We start from the raw sequence: 21,729 nt of genomic DNA, 5'->3' as shown, positions 1-21,729 counted from the left end.
CAGTTTGTGTTCGGGATGTGAGTGGTCTGCAGAGATCTTGACATGCCCTACAGTGTACCCCTAAAAGAACCTGAGGAAACTGGACAAGTGAATACAAAAGAAGTGCCAGAACTAAAAAAAAAAAACCCAACTATCTACAGCAGATTAACAGTGTCTGAAAGTCATGCCCTGAAAAAAAATCCAACAAAGACCTGACAGATGCATCTGAACCTTCAGGTGATGCATCTACTGTTCACTGAAGCCTCATTAAGTTGTCAAGAGGCTACTATTAAGGAAAGGAAACAGGAAAAAGGCTGAGCTATTCCAAACTACACAAGAACTTAAACTCAGTGACAACAGGATTTATGGAGTGATGAATCCAAATGTAAAATTTCAGGTTCAAATTGTCAAAATGTACAGAAGAACTCAGGAGAGAGGCCCATTAGTGAGTGTTTACAGCCATCTGTAAAAACATAGGCTCTGTCATGGTTCGGGGTTGCATTTGGTGTTGGAGAACACGGATATATTTCGGTGCGTGTTGTACTCGTGTAACTATGCATGTGAAAAATAAAGAATCTTGAAAGTTACCATCAGATTTTGATCCATCATGCAATACCATCTGGAAAAATGATAGGCAAAATCTTAATTTTTCAGCATGGCAATAATGGCAAACACACTGCCAGTGCACAATGAAACATTGTGAGTCATGGATAGGCTTCAACAGAGCCAGGACGTCAATATTATTGAAGCAGTGTGGGATCATCTAAAGGCTAACATCCAAGGAAGAACTCTGAATGTCCTTCAAGAAGCCTGGAGAACTACTCCTGAAGACTACTTAAAGAAATGACAAGAAACCTTGTCTAAGAGTTCAGGCTGTGCTGAAGAATAAAGACAAATATTGACTTTCAAGCACATCAAAATGATACAAACACTGTTTTTGCCTTATGAACTACTTTTCCGTGACCCAATTTCGTTTTTTTAAACAAAAGAATAAAAAACATAACTCCCTTTTTAGGACTTCCTTTTAATTGCTTTTCTGTTATCAATGTTATAAATTTCTACGTCTTACTTTGAAAGCCAAGCTTCCAACTTGTGCTTGCCGAGGTCACGTGATTCTGCACGTACAATCCGGAAGCCGGTGCCATGTTGTGATATTTGAGGAAATCACTTCTGGGTGAAGTTCCCTGGCAAAAGTGGGATTAAAAACAAACAAACAAACACAGTTAATCAGGTTTCGGGGTGAGCATGGAGGTAAGAGTAGCTGGTGTTAACACAATAAACTGCTGCGCACGCACACAAGATGACAAAATATAGCACGCGCAATCTGGCTGTCAGACCTCATTGGCGGCCTGCTGTACGCGCTGACCTCACTGATCATTGTTCCTCTGTTCACGGGCTTCACGTTAACTTCTGCTAACATGTTCAGCCTCGTTTTAACCCAGCTGTCTGTCCGTGGGTGTGTCCGAGCAGGCGGACCTGAGGCAGTCTCACTGTTGGTGAACTTTAATCGGTTTAAACAACAAAAAAATATGCCGCTCGTGTATCCAGGAAGGAGCCACAGGACAGAGCAGTTGAATCAGCTGAAGGTGGCTGTTAAACGCCAACAAACAGTCTAACATCCCCATCCAGTAAAAACCAGCCTAATATGGGGTGTTAGTCCATGTCAGACAGGAAACTTTGACTGTTAAAGGACTTAATTTAGATAAAATATGAGCGCTAACCGGGTTAATTGATGCTGAACAGCAGTAGCAGCCAGCTTCCCTTTAAACCTTTCAAAATAAAAGGAGACATTACTGCACCATAATATTAATTCTCTAGAATCTAAACATGTTATATCAGGTGTATTAAACATAAGGGCCGGGAACCATAATCAGCCCGACAAAGACTCCAGTCCAGGCCACTGGAAGGCTTTGGAGAATTTGACGGAGTGGATAGATTTGAAACTTTCAGTGATATTCTCACAAATTTTATAGCTTTTCCTATTGGTATTCATGCTACACCTAATAATTACCCAAGAGATAAACAATTAAATGACATAAAAGTTTTTTTTTCAATTTCTACTGTAGAAATATTCTGTTTTAGGAAAAAAGAACGTTATTAAAAATACAAGACAGTTTGGGCAATAAGCTACCAGAAGTTTTTCTGTTATTTTACACATTTGTCACATACAAAAACTGTAACATATTCTTGCAATTGCACTTGTTTTTCTCATGTTTAGATATGCCAGGGATTAAATGTGTAGTTAAACATCTTGCTGTTCTGGCCCACTTAAGATCAGAATTGGCTTTATGTGGCCCATGATGTAAAATTAGTTTGACATCCTTGTCTTAGATACCATAAGCAGAAAAAAAAAAGCATACTTTAAAATGAAGGTAAACATGATGCACGGAGCACTGTATAGTTAGTAGTACTGTAGTACTGTGTAAAAGTTTTCAACCATGCTTCATTTCTTTTCAAAATAAGATGTAGTTACTGTTTGGCACAGAAATGTTTTTATGTATAGGGTTTTAGATTTACAAGGGGAGGTAAATCAAAAACCTGGAACAAGCCAGTCGAATTCCAGTGCCTGTACTGCATTAGTAAGTCAGGAGTGGTAGAAAAGTATGTGAGGGCGGTGCAGAACGTGTTTGAGGACAGTGAGACAGTATTAAGGTGCAAGTCTCTTGATGCTTGCAAGGGTGATGGACAGGCTGACAGATGAGGTCAGGCAGGAGGTGGTGGTCTGTTCCAGACAACGTGATCTATGGTGAGAGTAGGGAGCAGGTGGAGGAGCAGGCGGCGGTATGATCTGTCGAGAAGGTGAACGCAAATCCGTAGGTGCAAGGCAGAATACGTGTGTGGGAAAAGTCATTTGCAAAGACTAGAGGTATAGAGGTAGTGTAGGAGTTTTTATTACCTGGGGCCAACCATACAAAGAGACAGACAGTGCACAAGAGAGGTAAAGAAGAGGGTGCAAGCAGGGTGGAGACAAGTGTGACGGGTGATTTGTAAAAGAAGAGGTTGACCAGTTTGGAGACAGATCAAATGACATGTTGAGGATGATTGATAGGACAAAAGATGTTGAAGATAGAGCTGCCAGGGAGGAGGAAAAAGAGGAAGACCACAGAGACGATCCATGGATGTTGTAAAAGAGGACATGAAGCTCCAGTAATGATTTTATCTGTCCACGATTATTTTGAAATCCGCGTCGCCCTACATCCGGCTTTGCCCCAGTGTAGCTTGACCGCTGCCTGTTTATCCAACCCACGATCCGTTTCTCGGGATCCATTGAGGATCCTGGCCCGGGCCAAAGCGAAGCTTAAAAAATCGGGGACTCTGTGTGTTTCCCTTCGCTGTCAGACACCTTGACACGACCGCGGTCGGTTTGCCTTTTAAACGGTGACTGAGACGTCGGAGGAGTGGCAGGCAGGCAGACAGACAAACGGGCACCGGGCTGTCTGGCGGAGGGGGGGCTGAAATGTGAGCGCCTCTGCAGGCTTGCGTCAAAGCCAGCTAACGCTAAACCGTGATAGGACAAAGTCAGCGAGAAAGACGGTTAAACGGCCACGTTACCTCGTCAGAGAGCCGGCCAGCGCACGGGCCGGGCTATTTTTGGCACGCGCGCACACACACACATGCTCAGTTTAGCTGGCTGCCAGCCACGGCTGTCACTGTCGGCGGGTTTTTAAAGGAGAACCCGGGCTAACGGCGGCGGTGGTCGGTAACCAGCTTATCCGTTAATCGCACGCTGACAAGGGGGGGAAAAAATCAGGGGAAAGGAGATCCGGTTAATAGCCTGACGTCGTATCGCAGCGAAGAAGGGGGGGGCTCACAGCTCACACATGAGGCCCAGCTGAAAGGATGGATCTGAATTTTTACTCGGATTTAACGGACGGTACCGGGCAGCACGACGGGGATCCGGAGTTCCTGGATCCGCAGTCTTTCAATGGGTTTGACTCCGACAACAAGGTGACTGAACAGCCGCTCCGTGCATGCTTATTCGAGTACTGGACCCTTCAGTAATGGAGTATTTGCGTTTTTAGAGAGGGTTATAGTTTCAGTTTAGGTTAGAAACCCTTAACCTATATGTGCGATTGAAAATTATCCTTAAAACAAATCGATAAAGACACATGTTGGACTTTAGGAGCCAACATGTGAGAGCGTATGCTCCTCTCCTGTGTTGAAATAAGGCTGTTTGAAACCATATCTTCTGTTTAACACTCTGATCTCCAGTGATGATATATTTGTTTTTCGTGCTTACCTGTTTCAGCTTCAGTCAGTTACTTTTGACCTTGTGTACAAAAGTAATTGCCTTCTTTGTCAAATCAAGATTTAACAGTGATTAATCGCATTTTTTTTAGAAAGCCAAGTTCAGTTTCAGTAACCACACCCAGCCCTGATTACTGCCAGGCCTGATGAATGAAGACACCACTTCAGTAGAAGCTGTCTGACAAAGTGAAGCAGGCTAAAAGATCCCAGAAAGCAACACATGCCACAATCTAAAGAAGCAAATGAGAAACAAAGTCATTGACATCCATCTGTCTGGAAATGGTTACCCCGCCTTTTCTAAAACTTTGGGACTGTCTGAACCATGGTGAGAGCCATTATCCACAAACGAAGAAACCTTGGATCAATGGTGAACCTGTCCAAGAGAGTCCGACCTACCAAAATTACTCTAAGAGCACACCAACAACGCATCCAGGAGGTCACAAAAGACCCCAGAACAACAGCTAAAGAACTACAGAGTTCGTGATTCAACAGTAAGGAGAAGACTGGATGAAAATGCATCCATGGGAGGGGAGGTCAAGGAGAAAACCACAGCTGACCAACAAGAACACAAAATCTCATCTCATATTTACCAAATAACATCTTGATGATCCCCAAGAGTGTATGCAAATATTCTGTGGACTGACGAGATAAAAGCTGAACTTGTAACGTTTGGCTAACACAGTATTTCATAAAAAGAACATCACACATAGTGGTGATGGTCTGCGGCTGCTTTGCTGCTTCAGGACTTGGACGACTACCATAAAGGAGAATGTCCGACCATCAGTTCATGTCCGGAAGCTCAAGAGCACTCAGTTTGTGCAGCAGGACAATGATCAGAAACGCACCAGCAAGCCCAAAAACCAAAATGAAGGTTTGGAAGTGGGCTGTTCAAAGTCCGTACTTAAACCACATTTAGATATTTTGGCCTGACCTTAGACAGACTGTTCATGGTCAAAAACCCACCAATGCAACTGAATCAAAACAATTCTGCTAAGAAGAGGGGGCCAAAACTCCTCCACAGTGGCGTGAAAGACTTGTTGCCAGTTATCCCAAACACTTGATTGCAGTTGTTGCTGCTAGGAGTGGCACAAACAGTTATTAGGTTTAGGGGGCAGTTACTTCCCCACAGGGCAGATAAGTTTGAATAACCTCTTTCCCTTAATAAATAAAGTCATTTAAAAACTGCATTTTGGATTTGCCTCTGGCACCCACAGACAGTCCTGTTTTTTTACCTGCACAAGCATATTTACCCTCACTAAAGTCAAATACATCTCAGAGTGTCAATTGCAAATTTTTCAATATATCCAGACTATATCTTCTTTACTAACCAGGTGTAAAGAGGCAGCCTCCTCTGTGACTCTCAGTTTAAGCTAGATTTGCTGGTAAATGTGTGTTTTATAGCGTACCCCTGTGGATGATGAGTTTAGGTAGCTCTTTGAGTTGCTGTGATGATGGTGCCGCCCCTCCTCCCTTACTGTTGCTCTCTCTTCCCCTGTGTTTCAGTTCCCCGGAGGCAGCGACAACTACCTGACGATTCCTGGTTCCGGCCACCCCTTCCTCTCCTCTTCAGAGGTAAGCCTTTATACTTGAGACACGAGCATTGGTCTGTTTGTTTCTGCAGAGGTCCCACCTCTCAACAGCTCCTGTCAGAGTTGGAGACGTTAGAAGTGTCTAAGAGTCCTGAAGAAGGGGAGAAGAAAAAAAAGAAAAAAGAAAAAAAAGAAACCAAATGCACAGATAACATTTTCTGTCACTTCTTCATATATTTTATAGATACACAGGCTTTTTCCTGGCTCAGATAGGGCACCTGTGGACATGTGCACATTTGGTCCATATGTAGTTGAGGCAAACGGTCTTTGTTGCTTGAGTTAAGTGAAATTTGGCCTCTGTTCTGTTATTTTTGGCCATTTTATTGACAGAACTGGGTTTAAGCTGAGTTAAATTAAACCCTGCTCCAAAAAAAATAAATAAAAAATGCTGTCTAAAAATGTATCTGATTGCAGTTGTGATGATTTTTCTTTAGTAGAAACCACTTTTTTAAATATGGTGTTAAACTGCCAGTGCATAATATTTTAAGTGGTAGGCTTTAATGACATTGTAAAGGCATCTAAAAGAAAAACCGTGACGGTTGTAGAACACCTGCACCACTGTAAAAGTCACTGAAAAGCTCTGTCTTATCTCACCACCTGCTGCACAGTTTACCTTCCTGTTTTTTATTTTGGCGGTAGGTCACCTAGAAAAGATAGTAAGTCTTACTTTTGGACTCTGTTGGCGTAGCTGATGATTAACAGTTCAAAATAATCCTTGTTTATCTGCTACTGCCCTTTGAAACAAGCTGTTTCAGTTCCTCCAACCTTTAAGTTAGCTTCTTTCTGATTGGCTGCCTCCTGCAAACTTGAGGTTTGAACGGTAGGTGGGTGGGGCTTGAGCATAGTAGATGACTATATATTAGGGCCATCCCTTCTTTTTGATGTCATAAAGATCCAGGAGTAGAAACATTTAGTCCTTTTTTGGATACTTGCACATATTCAAAGGTCATTTAGTAGCTGCATTTAATGTGAGCATCCACCATTTGTAAGACTGTTTATCAACAGAAGCTAGGCCCACTGCACGGTAGGGAAGCAGAGCTGCTGTTCCACATGGCAAAAGGTCTTTTGGAAACCCTTGTCACTGATTTTGCATCAGTTTAATCAAATGTTTTGGGTATTTTTGCTAATTATATATGTATATATTTAAATTTGAAAAATGTGTGGAGAGCTGAAGAGATTTAATATCCAATAATTCAAGAAAATCGTCAAACATTCTCAAAGACAGCACACTTTGCCATCAGTTAGCATTTTTCCACAGGGCACACTGTAAAATCTTTTATCCAGATGTTTCAAAGAGACTCTAACGGTTAAGAAAACATCTGGAGAACATTGATAAGCGACTGTAAGTGACCCTGTGAGTTTTTCAGACATTTGTAGTCTGTTTATCTTTGAGAAAACAGGCACTTAGCTATGAGAGTTATTTGTAGCGCAAGCTGGGGCCGGGCGAGCTCATACAGGGAGGGTTTGATCCAGCACAGAGCTAAAGTCCTCTTTCCACTTGATGGTTTGGCTCAACTTCACACCAGTTGTTGTTTTTTTTTTTGTCTTTGAAGATAACTGCCTTTTTTTTTTTCTTTTTAAAAAACCTCACTATTATTAGGTTTCCCAAAAGGTTGAGCCGGTACTAAAAGGTGAGCATTGACATGTGCGTTGCAGGAGTGGTCTTAAAAAAGCTCTGAAGAGCCTTCAATGGAAACCTGTAGGAGAGTGCCATAATGCAAAGATGCCAAAGAGCCATTCAGTAGCCAAACCAGGTGCAAAATCAGGCAGCATCAGAGAAACTGTAACAGTGCATAAATAATGAGAATTAACTCTACCTTTTACTGCCATTCATCAGATATATTATTGGGACAAAGATTGAGTGTAGAGAAATGTACATTTAACTTTACAGAGTGAGTCATCATTGTTCCATCAGACAGGCTGCCCGAGGAAGTTTTATACTACCCAAAATAACAAATAAAAAGGAGGAGGAACTGAAGTTAATACTGAGAAAAATGACACAAGAAACTGTCAAACACTATTAAAATAAGATATTTCTGCTGATGAATACACTGAGCTGAGTTATAGTGCTGTTGCTTTAAATAATACATGGCTTATGTTGAAATCTGCTGTGCTGTAGGGGAACAGGCTGTGTTGTCTTGTTTGTGTTCATGTTTGAGTTGTTTCTTTTCAGATGGTATATTTGTATAGAGCAGGAATAAAGTCATCCTTTCCATAGTCTTCTCTGTTCTCTGGTTTTTAGGATGATGTCAGGGGTTCATACAGCACCTTTGTGACAGTAAGCTGAAAATGACAGTGATGCCCTCTGTGAGGAGGTATTGATACCATAAGCAAGTAAATTTAACGCAAGCCTTTACGACAGAGCACAAATGAAGCTTAACTTAACAGCAGTTTACAATCTTGCCACGTTAAGTAGCTGCAGTTTTCTAGCATTTACTTAAACCATCCATCTTCTGCTGCACAGAAACCCAGACCTCCCTCTCCTGCCCATCTCCTCCAGCTCTGGGGCTCTGTGTTTAGACACCAGGCCAGCTGAGACATGTAATCTCTCCAGAGTGTTACAGGGCAGCTCGCAGTGCGTTTGGAGGAAGGTTGTTTCCCCCCCTGCATCTCAGGAACTGCATTCATGTCCCAGAGCTCGTGGTCACAGGTGAGGGTGGGAGCATAGATGGACTGGCTCCATTCTCCTCCTGCTCATGAAGAAGACCCTGAAACACTTGAACTTTCTCCACTTGGATCAACAACCCGTCCCAGACTCAGAGTGGGCGCTCCACTCTTTCTGGTTCCACTCTCCTGGAGACAGGCTGGACTCATTTAAACAATGTTCATGTTATTCCAACCTGCTGTCCACCTTAGCCTGTGGGATGGAAACTGTTTATAAAAAGGCTTTAAATGTCACACCCCACCGCCTCGAATCCAGACACCTTTTTGATAATTCTGTCCTGTAGAAAACAGGCTTTTTATCGAGAATGAGTCATCAGACACGATTTAAAAAGCTGCAAAACTGACTCATCCAGCGTGTGAGTCAAACGATGGGGGGCTTTCAGTGATGCAGCTGGAGACACATGATGAATTTGGACATTTAGTTTGAGGCCAGTCAGAGTTTATGTGGACGTCTTTTCGCTGCTGCTCTGCCGTCAGGATAGACGGGAACCTAAAAGCAGAAGCAGGCTGCACTTTGAGGAACAGTCATTATGTAAATGTGCAAGCAGCTGCTTAGCTGACTATGGCATCATCAGGTAAAACATGTAAACACACACCTGGTTTTAAATCTACTTTAACAGTTTCTATGCTAAAGTTGTGAGTTTTTTGTTTATTAAATGGAAAAAACCTGATAAACCTGAGCTTTCCTCTCTCTGATGGGTTAACTGAACAAAGATCAGCTGCCTCTGTTGGTTTTCCACTCCAGCTATTAGCAAATTCTTGTCAAAGAGCTTCCTGTTCCCAGGCCTGAACAATCTGTCATCGTCAGAACTTGTAAATGGAAATCAGTGTCAGAGAAAACTTTGGTAGGGGTGTGGGCTCGGGGAGGCTTAGAAGGGTTAAACGTTTGGAGTCGATTTAGTGGAATCTTCGCTGCTACGCATACATGAGGCCAGATTTTATCTTCAGAAACGCTGAAAACGTCAGATTTAAATCTTAAAAATTAGTAGACGGGAAAATATCACAAAGTAATGGTTCGTTTATGCTTCCCTGAAGAGATGTGACAGCTGCTGGGATGTGCTGGGATTTCGGCTTATTCGCCACTATTTTATTTACTTATTATGTATTTTAATTTTATAGCGTTAGCATCAGAGCGCATGAGTTTGGTGTCATCAGAGCTCAGAGGTTCCCACATTAGAGCCGGTTACAGCAGCTTGAATTGATGACAGTCTGGAGAATGTGAGATGGTTACAGGGCTGTGGTGGTGTCACCGCTGTCGTGTGTGCGACAGCCAGTGCAGTGACTGTTAACGAGGTTTAAAGCAGCAAATGCCAACACAAAAATGTGTTGTAATTTAAGGCTCACAAATGGCTCCTTCAGTATATTTTCTATATGACCATTTAACATTAGTACATCTTCGTCATCCTCTTCCTTCTCACATCCAGCCTCGTCCCCTGAATTGAAGTTGAGGCTTTAACACATGAAAACATGCATAAACTTGCTTATATATTCCAGATTTTTAAAAATAGTTATTTATTGTCAGCTCACAGCGATCCAGCTAAACAACAGCTGCGGGTTTTAAGCTAACATTGTACTAAAAAAACCAAACACCTTTTCTTCAGTTTGATGTTCTCACAACGTATGAGAATTTATTCACTAAGTGCCGGAGTCCAGTGACGTTAGATCCTAACTACTTCTTCTTCCTCTCCTCTTCTGTCTCCCCCATGCTCACCAGACGTTCCACACTCCCAGCCTTGGCGATGAGGAATTCGAGATCCCTCCCATCTCTCTGGACCCGGACTCTGCCCTCTCCGTGTCAGATGTCGTGTCCCATTTCGGGGAGCTGTCGGAAACTGGACCCTCGGACAGCGTGGTGGTACCCGGGAACGCCGTCGTTGAAGGTGACGACCCCTCGTTCGCGTCCACTTTTGTTAGTGCTGCCTCTCAGGGGCTGGAGCACCTGACTCTTGGAGTCATGACCCAGCCAGGAGGGAATACTTTGTTAGGGTCGTCGCTGGGAATGGTAAGGAATACGTGACATTTTAACGTTTACCCACCTTTAATCTCCTCTTTAAGTAACGCTCCTTACTCCTCCTCCCTATCCCAGGATCTCGGTCATCCCATTGGCTCTCAGTTCAGCAGCTCGTCCCCGGTAACCATCGACGTCCCTCTAGGTGACATGGGCCAGGGTTTACTGGGGTCCAATCAGCTCACCACTATAGACCAATCAGAGCTCAGCGCTCAACTGGGGCTCGGTTTGGGCGGCGGGAACATACTTCAGCGGCCGCAGTCGCCCGAAAACCCGCTGTCGGCCACAGCCTCGCCCACCAGCTCGCTCCAGGATGATGACATGGACGACTTCAGAAGGGTGAGTCTTAAATATAACCAGCGTCTGGCACTCATCTGTTTGAAAATGCATCTCATTCATTTACCCCAACGTGCCCCTTTTGTCTCCTCATCCTCCATCAGAGCGTCCTAGTCGAATCTCCGGTCTCTCTGGCCGTCTCCCCTGGAGTCATCTCCCTCGATCCCTCCCCGTCTCAATCCCCGCTGTCTGCGCCGACCTCTAGTGTCTCCTCTGCTACGGGAAGGAAAGGAGCAGGAGGGGGGAAGAAGGGGAAGAAAAAGAAGGATCCCAACGAGCCTCAGAAACCTGTGTCGGCCTACGCTCTGTTCTTCAGGGACACACAGGCAGCTATTAAGGGACAAAACCCCAACGCGACTTTCGGAGAGGTCTCCAAGATCGTGGCGTCCATGTGGGACAGTCTGGGGGAGGAGCAGAAACAAGTAAGAGGGTTTCTTTGGTTCCTTCAAGATTTTTAAGATTGTAAATGTGCTTATGTATTCATCTAATATTTATAATTTTTAGGTTTACAAGAGGAAAAACGAAGCAGCAAAGAAGGATTACTTGAAAGCGCTGGCAGAGTACAGAGCCAGTCTGATTTCTCAGGTGAGTCAAACCTTGATAGTTTGAAGCAGACAAAGCAAAAGTATGCTAGCATGACGTCCTGATCACACAGGGTTTAACTCTTTAACTCATTCCCTCATAAAGACGACATTTGACGACGGTTTTCTACACCTCAGTGTATATCAGTAAAGACACGGTTTGACAATGACAGGATGAATTTACTATTGCTTACTCAGTATTAGACCCCCGTGACTTTATTCATCTGTGGTGCCACGTTAAAGTTTTCAGAGACTGGACTAGATGAGTGCAGAAGCCAGCTGCATTCATAATTAGTTGATAAGTAATTGATAAGAAGCAGACTAATGAAGCAGACCTCTCGGTGTTCTGCACATAAACCTATAATATTTGTTAGATGAGAAAAATCTGAAAGGCACCAACACCAGACCAGTTCATATTGATACTGTAACTTTCAGCTGTATCCATGTGGATGAGTTGTAACATCTTTCACTCATTATACAGTTGTTATGAGGACCTGTGGTTCAATAACTCATATCTGGATTTTATTAAAAGGAAATGGTGACACGTGATGCAATATGATAAACTTAAACCATGAAGAGTTTCTGTATATAAGAAGATGTGCTCTGTGCTCAGGTGTGGTGGCAGTGGGGAGTAACTGCGGTGATTAAATGATTTGATGACACCAGACCAATGGATGCCCTTTTTAACTGTATTCTAGATATTAAATCTTTAATGGCAGAAAACTTTTTACAGCTTAACCAGGACAAAACTGAAGTTTTAATCATCGGTCCTGAGGCTCAGAGAGAGAAACTCTTGTCTAAATTACAGGCATTTTCACTATGTCCTTCGCTACAAGTGAAAAACCTGGGTGTTATTCTTGACTCTGAGCTTGGTTTTATCCCACATATTAAACATGTAACCAAAATTGGATTTTATCATCTAAAAAATATAGAGTCCGCCCTATTTTCTCTCGGGCCAACATGGAGATGTTGATGCATGCTTTTATTACCAGTCGCATTGATTACTGTAATGCCCTGCTCTCTGGTCTCCCCAAAAAGAATATTTCACCCTTACAACTTTTACAAAACTCTGCAGCTCGTGTGCTGACGAAGACCAGAGGGCGGGCCCACATTACACCGGTTTTAGAATCGCTGCATTGGCTCCCCGTGTGTTTCAGGATCGATTTTAAAGTTCTTTTATTGGTTTTTAAATGTCTTAATGGTCTTGGGGCTTCTTATCTCTCAGATCTGCTTTTACCATATGAACCCTCGCGGACCCTGAGGTCCTCTGGTACTGGCCTTTTGATTGTCCCTAAAGTCAGGACACATACTCACGGAGAGGCAGCTTTTCAGTGGTATGGTCCTCGACTGTGGAACAGCCTGCCGGAGGAGCTCAGGGCCGCAGAGAACGTTCATGTTTTTAAAAACAGGCTCAAGACCCACCTTTTTAATTTAGCTTTTACCTAACGTTTATTTATTTTATGCTTATTTATTCTATCCTGTTATTCTATTTATATTATTAATTTAGTTTTACCTAATATTTATTGATTGTATTCTTATTCATTTTTTATCTTCTTACTCTATTTATATTTATACTGTATCTTTTTATCCTTTATATATTCTTATTAGGTCATATCTCCAGTGTTTCCTCGGAGGGGGCTCTCTGCACTGGGGCTGTGATCGACCGTGGCTGCTGGGGCTCTGTGGGTCTTCTCAGCCTGGCTGGGGGGCTTCTTTGCCTCCCTCCTGCTGTGTGCCCAGCCTGGAGGCAGCGGTCTGTGACCGGCTCCCGGTGCAGACGGCTCCCTGTGATAGTGTTTCCTCACCTGGCTCATGTGTGCCCAGCCCAATTTTACTTTGTAAATGAGAGTGTGGGGAGTGAGTTGGAGGGCGGGGCGGGGTGGGCTGCTTTTAACCATGTAAAGCACTTTGTGCTACATTGCTGTATGAAAAGTGCTTTATAAATAAAGACTGATTGATTGAGAGGGAGCTGCTCTCACCACGAGAGCTGAAGTTGAAGTTCTATCGATTTAAATCATGTAAACCTTGAGTATTGAGTATACACTGGATGTTTTGGGGTTTTTGGGTTTTTTTTTTGTTTTCTGGTTTTTTTACTGATGATTTATCAAAGAGCTTTGACTACCATGAGAAAGGTTTTCTTACAGTTTAAAGATGTCTCATGTCATTGAGAAACCGTTTCTATCGTGATGCTTTGGAACTCCAGCTGTAAATCTGGTAGTTCTGATGTTCTGCATTGTAAAGTTTAGGATATATTCTGCTGTCCTGGTGCCGACACACCGGAGAAACACAAATATCCACCCAAATGTTTCCCTTCCTTCTTCTTCTTCTCTTCAGGCACCTATTGAAGTCATGGAAACCACACCATCACCCCCACCTCCAGCCCCGGCTCCTGTGGTCACAGCCACGCCTACGCCCATCCCCGCCCCCACCCCGCCCACCCGGCCAACCAGGTCGCAGCACTACAACCCAGAGGAGAACACCATCACCAACATCTGTACCTCCAACATCATCCTGGACCTGCCTCAGGTCACCACCCGGTCCCGCACCGGGGCCATCAAACCGCAGCCTCCACCCGCGAGCACTGCCCTCAACACTGCCCCCGTCGCCAAAATCATCATCAAGCAGACGCCGCTGCCTTCCGGCGGCATGTCAGCTACGGTGACGACCGCCTCCTCGCCCCGCCAGCCGCCGCCGCTGCAGCAGATGCAGAGCACCCCTCCTCCACCCCGGCTGCAGCAGATGGTGCACGCCCAGGCGCCCCCGCCTCTCCAGGCCAAACCGCGGGGTGGAGGAGGAGGGGCGGCGGCAGCCACCACTGCTCCGCCGCCGCTTAAGGTAGTGCCGTCAGCACGCCAGTCAGATTCAAGCGCCTCGATCATTGTAACGTCATCGGGGGAAACCTCCACGACAGTGTCTGCCGCCACCTCTGCTCTGGCGGTGGAGGTTGGACACACGGGTGAGGTGACGGGAGGAGAGGAAGTGGTTGAAGGCGAGGAAGGGGTGAGCCGCTGAACTTCGAACATGTCGATTTACTGTTAAATGCTTGGATGAACACATTCACATAAATTTCTGTATTTCTCTTTTTGCCTGCTCTTTCAGATGGAGGTGGAGGTTAATGTCGCTCCTGGCCCGAGTGTGACTCCCGCCGCCAGCCCGAACATTTGCGTGCGCGCCGGCTGCACGAACCCCGCCGTGGAGAGCAAAGACTGGGACAAGGAGTACTGTAGCAACGAGTGTGTCGCCACACATTGCAGGTGCGTACAGACAGACCTAAACTCGACTCCTGGAGTGTGCGTCAGTACTTTAAATGTGTTTCCACAGCGTGCACTACTTCACTTCCAGAGGTTTGTGAAGTACTTGGTGGTGTTAAAGATGCTGTTTAACAAAGAAACACAGAGTCAAAGCATAGTGACTCTGAGATCGGTCGGAAAAGACGATTAATAATCCACAGGTTCACCTACTGAAACCTTCAGTTTTACTTCCTCTAGATTAGAGCCTTACTGGTGTGTAAGTGATGACTAACATTAGCAATATATCAGTATAATATATTTGACATTTATAATGGCTGTGTAACAAACCCACCACAGACCCGACCACGTTTCAACGCTTTTCAGCACACTTTTATTCAGTTGTCGTTTCTACAGCACTCAGTCGCAGCTTTTTAGCTGCACCTACGCATACACAACAACCACCACAGGATTCACAGGACCCTAGCTCATTGACTTTTAAGTCGGCGAGGCGCGATTGTAGGTGCCTCTCAGATGCATCCACCTCCTCCGCAGCCGTGCTGCAGACCACACCCCGCCACAGGCTGATTACATGAAAATTCAACGAAGCTAAATAAGAGACGAGAGAAACACTTGGACTGTATCGGATCACCAAATGTCAAAATCGGTTTAAAAAATCATGAAAATAAAATCTTATTCGTCCGCTCAACTCGCACATAAAAATTCACCAAAACGCAGAAATTTAAACATTTGACCGAGATTCCTGTTTGAAAGACCACCATGGCACTGTTTAACATAAAGATGCCCCACCCTCAAATATTTCAGGTACAAAAATGTTCAGTTTTCAGCTCTGAGAACTTATTTAGTTTTAAAATCAAAGAACTTCATGGTGCTCTTTGATTAAAGTTAGTTTGACAAAATTAGTTTTTTAAATTTCTTTCTTTTTAAAGACTAAAACAATTGCCCGGTTCTTTCGATTGTGTTTCTTTAAATACCTGATGAAGGCTGGTATCAGAGGCAGGGGTGGATCTACAGGGGGGCAATGGGGGGCCCTTTATGTCCTCTCAATAGTTGAAGAACTAATTGCTTGTTTTTCCAAAAGCCTCTTATAGTCGTTGTTGTTGTTGTTGTTGTTTTTTTTTTTTTTAGAAGAGATAATGATACAATGTAAAATTTTCTAGATGTGATCACAGGTATACCAACCATTTATTTTTTTATTTTTTTATTTTTTTATTTTTATTTTTTCTGTGTGTGTTCTCACAACAAGCTCTTTAAATAAACTTTCACTTTTGGTTTGCGTTGTGTAGTTTTGGCAGAAAAGTATAGAGACAAGCTTCCAAACAAATTATTGGAATGTGAACAGTATGGATCTCCATGTCTTTAAACCCCTAAAACTGGATTACAAGTGCATCTTACTCAGACCTGCTTGAACCTAATGTTCTCATCATCCTCTTTTTTTTTGTTTTTGTTGTTTTGTTTTTTTGTTTGTTTGTTTTTTTCTCCACAGAGACGTTTTCATGGCCTGGTGCGCTATCCGAGGACAGAACTCCACCACGGTAACATAGGACCAGGACACACCTGAGGGGAGGAGTGATGCTCGAAGACAGAAAAGGATGAGAATACCACATGAAATGCAAACGAACAGAGAAAAGACTGAATAATTGACTCAGGTATTGGCACATAATGGTTTGTTTTATCGTGCTCCGTCATCTTGTGGACACACAAAAGAAAGAAAGGGGAAAAAAAAAAGAAGTCCCTGTGTTGTACCTCCCTGTGGCACAAGAAGCTTCTCCAGCTGAATAAAACAAACTCTTGAGTCATCTGCGAATACCGCGATCACGTGGACGGCGAAGAAACCACAGAGGCTCGGCTCTGCTGCTCCAGACATTTCCTGCTCTTGATCATTGATTGTGAATTTAAAACACAGACTTGATAAAAAGTAATGTTTTATACGGGCTCACGGTGTTTTTGTTTTGAAAAGATAGGGAAGAAAAAAAAAATCATCACAGACGTATTCAGTTTATTCATTTCAGAAAAATTAATCTTTACGTGTGTTTGCTATTCCCTTTACTCATCATGGTGAGGACCAATCAATGTGAACAAATTGTTTTGTTTGAGTCGTCTGTTCTTGAGTAAAGTGGGGCTGTTTTTTGGGGTGTTTTTTTGGGGGGGGTTTTTTAAAAGAGAAAGGGGGTTGGGTGCGGGGGCGACATGCGGGCAAAAGCACAAATGGTCTTAAAGCTACTTTGGAGTCGCGAAGAGGTTGAAAGGTCTGAAGCCATTCAGAGACCCGGTGATCTGCTGTCTGCTAAATGCTGTTTGTCACCTTTTACAAGCCGCCTGAGGGGAAAAGAAACAAACAAGGTTACTTCCAACTTAAATAAGGTGCTAAGATTCAGGAAAAGTATCTCTGTCTGTCGTTCTCTCTTCCTGCTGGAAGGCCCTGTATCCTGAGAGCTTTTTAAATGTGTGCTGGGTTTTTCTTAATGAGGAAAAATTTCTGTTGGAGGAAAGATAAACAAAAATAAGAGAGATGTGTATCGGAGTAAAATACAACACACCAGCTCTGACAAACACTACTTACTGTAAAGGGAAACTAGTGTTAAAGCTTTATCTTTTAACCGGGACATTGTTTCAGGTGAAACTGAAGAATGATGGCTGCTTCCAAAAAACAAACAACGCTTCCCAGTTTGATGAGATCCTGCAGCGCAGACGTACTGGAGATGTTTTTAATCATGAAATAAAAATATTTTATGTTTCAGTACACACCTGGTGACAGTTTGGCCTCACGTTTTATGGCTGTAGTAACAAGAATACACACTTTTATTTTCTGTTTATGATTTTTCTACTCATGTAACAAGGTTAGATTTGCTGCCGAATGTCTGACTTTGTTGTTTTTATATTAATTTAAAGAAAAAGTGTGTGTGCGCCGTTCAGGAAATATAAGTAAATAAATACACAGACTGTATGACACAAAAAATAACAAAGCTAGATGCTACGGCATCATGGCCTTGGACTCATTTTTACAGCTTTTTAATACGAAAAAAGGAGGAATTTTAATTAAAAACTGTTTGACATTTGTGAAAATAACTATTTTTCCTTTATTTTATTGCGTTTACGCAATAAAGGGGGATTTGTAGGTGTTTCCATGTTATGTTAGATTCTGCTTTATTATATTTTGGGTATAAATATTGTTTTTTCAACTCACTGACACTTATTTTAAAGCTTTAGTTGTTTTTGTATTATTATAACTCAAGAAGTGCAATAACTATGGTACTAATTACAAAAGTTGGGACACTGTAGAATGTAAACAAACAGAATGTATAATATAGAACTACATCACAGTAACAATCACCTCAAGCTGCTTTATGACTTTATTACTGTAAGGTGAAGACCCTACAGTAATAATTTAAAAACCCCAAAAATCATATAACCCCCTTTGAGCAAGCACTTGGTGATGGTAAAAGGGACCACTTTGAAAAGATTTGAATGCAAACTTTCTAAGATAGATTTATTCTAAATTGAAAGTTTGACCTGATGGTGGTGCTAGAGTTTCATTATCAAGGTGCCTTTTATGTATTCAATAGTGCAAAGTGCTTGACACAAACCATTTTCCGTCAAATGTGTTAGCAACATTTGAGGAGAATCAGAGGGTTAAATCCAGAAGAATAAATCAGAAAACAAACTCCAAAACTGGGCTGAAGACCCAGGACCGCGACAGAAAGTTTTACTTAATAATAGTAAGTAGTCTTCCCCTTCAGTTTTTGACACAACATTCACAGATATTTGGAAGCAGTCTTAAGATGTGGGAACTATGGGAAATTCACAAGGATGGAGCTGCTTACCAGATCTTGCCCCCGATGAGATTGATATGTACGATATATATACACTACCAGTCAAAAGTTTGGACACACCTCATTTAATTTTTTTTATTATTATTACTATTACTATTACTTTCTACATTGTAGATTCTAACTGAAGGCATCGAAACTATGAATGAACACATATGGAGTTATGTAAAAACAAAAAAGTGAAATTACTCAAAACGTTTTATATTTTAGATTCTTCAAACTATCCACCCTTTGATTATTTCTTTGCACACTCCTGGTATTCTCTCAATGAGCTTCATGAGGTAGTCACCTGGTTTTCCAAGAGTCTTCAAGGTGTTCCCAGAGATGCTGAGCACTTGTTGGCCCTTTTGCCTTCACTCTGCGGTCATCTGCTGCAGCACTCCATCACTCCCCTTTGTCACAGCCTGGAGGTGTGTTTGGGCTCACTGACCTGTTGAAAAATAAATGATCGCCTAATTAAACACAAACCGGATGGGATGGCACGTCTTTACAGGATGCTGTGGTAGCCATGCTGGTTCAGTGTGCCTTCAGTTTTGAATAAGCCCTCAACAGTCACCAGCAAAGCAAACCCACACCATCACACCTTCTCCTCAATACTTCATAGTTGGAACGATCCATGCAGAGACCATGCGCTCATCTTTTCTGCGCTGCACAAAGCCACAGCAGGTGGAAGCAAAGATCTTAAATTTGTACTCATCAGACCAAAGCACAGGTTTCCACTGGTCTAATGTCTTTCCTTGTATTTCTTGGTCCAAACAAATCTCTTCTGCTTGTTGCTTTTCCTTAGTTGTGGTTTCTCAGCATTTGAGGCCTGATTTCTGCTGTGTCCTCTGAACAGTTGATGAAGAGAGATGTCTGCTACTGGATCTCTGTGTGGCATTTATCGGGGCTCTAATCTGAGGTGCTAACCCTATTAAGAAGGCAAGAAATTCCACAAATAATCTAAAATATAAGATGATTAATTATGAACTCATCTGACAGCTTTTGTGATGTCACTGATGTTGTCAGAGTCAGACTCAGAATCAGATCAGAATCAGAAAGGGTTTTACTGCCAAATGTTGAGCAGGTTCATAACATTAGCAAATTGCTGTGATACTCAGTGCAAAACATACTGCAAGACACACACATAAATAAGCATAAATATAAAAATTAAAAGTGCTAAGCAGATTGATATATACATGTACGCAGATGATGATCAGTGCAAAAATGGAACAGATGCAGAAAACACAGTATAAGGTGACATGTTTGTGGTGGGAACAGTCTAGGGCTGCTCAATTAATCGAATTTTAATCTAGATTATGATCTGGGTTTTCAACGATCATTAAAAATGACTGAGCCGATTATTAGCACCTCCCTCGTGCTTTACTCTCGCGCTGCTCCGTGTGGCAAATCGAGCGCACCTCTCTGCGTTTCGAACACGCGTCACAACAATTAAGAGGACCCGAGGGAAGCTCGGAAAGCTAAGCAGAAGTTATTTGGAGAGGAGAGGATAATGGCTGCTGAAGAAAGAATGCCGTTGGTTGAAAAGAGAGGTAAAACGACTTCAGTGGTGGAAACATTATGGGTTCGCAGAGTCAGGCGTGGATCAAATATTGTGCAGTATTTTGAAGTTCACTAAACATATTTTTTTTACATTTTTCATTTATTTTTTATATTGCAAACATTTGCACTGTAATCAGTATTTGCACACTATTTTATATTATTTTTTGACAATCTTTAAAGCCATTATTCAATACATTGTTATTGTTAAATAAATATCGTCAAATAATCGAGATCTCAATTTCAGTGAAAATAATCGTGATTATCATTTTTGCCATAATCGAGCAGCCCTAGAACAGTCTTAAGGTTATTGTTCATGAGTCCAACAGCAGAGGGGAAGAAACTGTTCTTATGGCGAGAGGTTCTGGTCCGAATTGACCTGCTTCGCCTGCCTGAGGCGAAGCAGGTCAAACAGACTGTGTCCAGGGTGAGAAGGGTCAGCTGTGATCCGAGCTGCATGGTGTCTTGGAGGTGTACAGGTCCTGTAGAGATGGGAGTCTGCAGTCAGTCACCTTCTCAGCAAAGTGCACAGGACGCTGCAGTCTCTGTTTGTCACTGATAGTGGCTCCAGCATACCACACTGTGATGGAGGAGGTGAGGATGGACTCGATGATTGCAGTGTAGACTTGCATCATCGTCCGTGTTGACAGGCTGAATTTGTTCAGCTGCCGCAGGAAGTACATCCTCTGCTGGGCCTTCTTCATGACTGAGGTGATGGTGGGCTCCCACTTGAGGTCCTGGGTGATGGTGGAATACAGAAAGCAGAAAGAGTCCACATTAGTGATGAGGGTGTCAGTCAGGATACAGAGCCAACAGTTCTGTATGCCAACTGCAGGGAGTCGAGGAGGGGGGCCGTGAGGGTCTTGAGGTAGGAGAGAACCAGGCGCGCAAATGACTTCATGACCACAGATGTCAGAGCAAACTGCCTGATAGTAACCCTAAGCACAGCAGGCAAATCTACAATACAATAATAACGGTGTTGACTTGATGCAATATAAATGTGGCAACACTCTACAAGCTTGCAACATTCTTCACTCTTTCCTTGGAAAGATGTTCGCATTTGGCAATCCTTCTCTGAGTTGTTGGAATATTGGAGAATGTTGCTTTTGAATGGACTGATTCCTATGCGGAGATTTTCTACTCTAACTTAGCACTCAAAGCATTTTATGCAACTTGTTCACCCAAGAACTTTTTTCTATACTTTTCCTAGGTAAGTAATTTCTATGTAAGAATCACACACACATGTATGTGAGAGCACCTTGGGGTTAGCATCTTGCCCAAAAATAACTGGCAAACATGCTTAATCAAACCAGGCACTTTCTGATTACACACAAAGACCCCTGCTAGTCATTAGACTTAAACCACTGCCTGCTTTCAGGATGTGTACAAATACAGCTCATACTAAAGGCACGGATGGTGGTTGACCCCATGATCATTGATTTACAAGACCAATGGCTCAGCAGGCCATCACACCCTGAATGATGTGGTGCACATTTTCCTGATGATAATGTATTTGTTTTATTTATTTTACATTACAGGTTACAGACTGTAACAGACTGTAAATAAAACTAAAACATTAAGCACAACTTTAATAGAAATAACTCCATTTAATAAAATAGATTGGAATAAGGTCATTACAAAAACAAAAGGAGCTTAGTTTTAAGCTTCATCTCTATTAAAATAATTTTAAACAGCGAGTGAGTTGTT

At 42.7% G+C, this 21,729-nt stretch overlaps 1 protein-coding gene across 2 annotated transcripts; it reads left to right on the top strand.

Moving 5' to 3' along the window:
- The first annotated feature begins 1,100 nt into the window (after window positions 1-1,100).
- tox4b (TOX high mobility group box family member 4 b) lies at window positions 1,101-16,582 on the top strand. 2 transcript variants are annotated; one of them, XM_005463907.4, is made up of 9 exons: window positions 1,101-1,230; window positions 5,731-5,799; window positions 10,195-10,482; window positions 10,567-10,827; window positions 10,929-11,246; window positions 11,329-11,409; window positions 13,740-14,405; window positions 14,505-14,659; window positions 16,140-16,582. In XM_005463907.4, the coding sequence occupies exons 1-9, from the start codon at window positions 1,225-1,227 to the stop codon at window positions 16,195-16,197; spliced, it is 1,902 nt and encodes a 633-aa protein (XP_005463964.1). In that variant the 5' UTR covers window positions 1,101-1,224; the 3' UTR covers window positions 16,198-16,582. The 2 variants fall into 2 exon arrangements, with proteins under 2 accessions (XP_005463964.1, XP_003458812.1); XM_003458764.5 differs by lacking the exon at window positions 1,101-1,230 and adding an exon at window positions 3,229-3,927.
- Window positions 16,583-21,729: the final 5,147 nt, after the last annotated feature.

Source organism: Oreochromis niloticus, linkage group LG3, assembly GCF_001858045.2.
Source record: "Oreochromis niloticus isolate F11D_XX linkage group LG3, O_niloticus_UMD_NMBU, whole genome shotgun sequence".
Taxonomy (NCBI): domain Eukaryota; kingdom Metazoa; phylum Chordata; class Actinopteri; order Cichliformes; family Cichlidae; genus Oreochromis; species Oreochromis niloticus.
Note: the sequence above shows the minus strand (reverse complement) of the source record. Positions and strands in the feature narration are given on the sequence as shown.

Bases quoted from the DNA above. Each gene is read 5' to 3' on its own strand.
- tox4b (XM_003458764.5), top strand. From the start codon at position 3,820: ATGGATCTGAATTTTTACTCGGATTTAACGGACGGTACCGGGCAGCAC. The intron at 10,828-10,928 runs GTGAGTCTTAAA...ATCCTCCATCAG, and splicing joins ACATGGACGACTTCAGAAGG to AGCGTCCTAGTCGAATCTCC. The intron at 14,660-16,139 runs GTGCGTACAGAC...TTTTCTCCACAG, and splicing joins TGTGTCGCCACACATTGCAG to AGACGTTTTCATGGCCTGGT.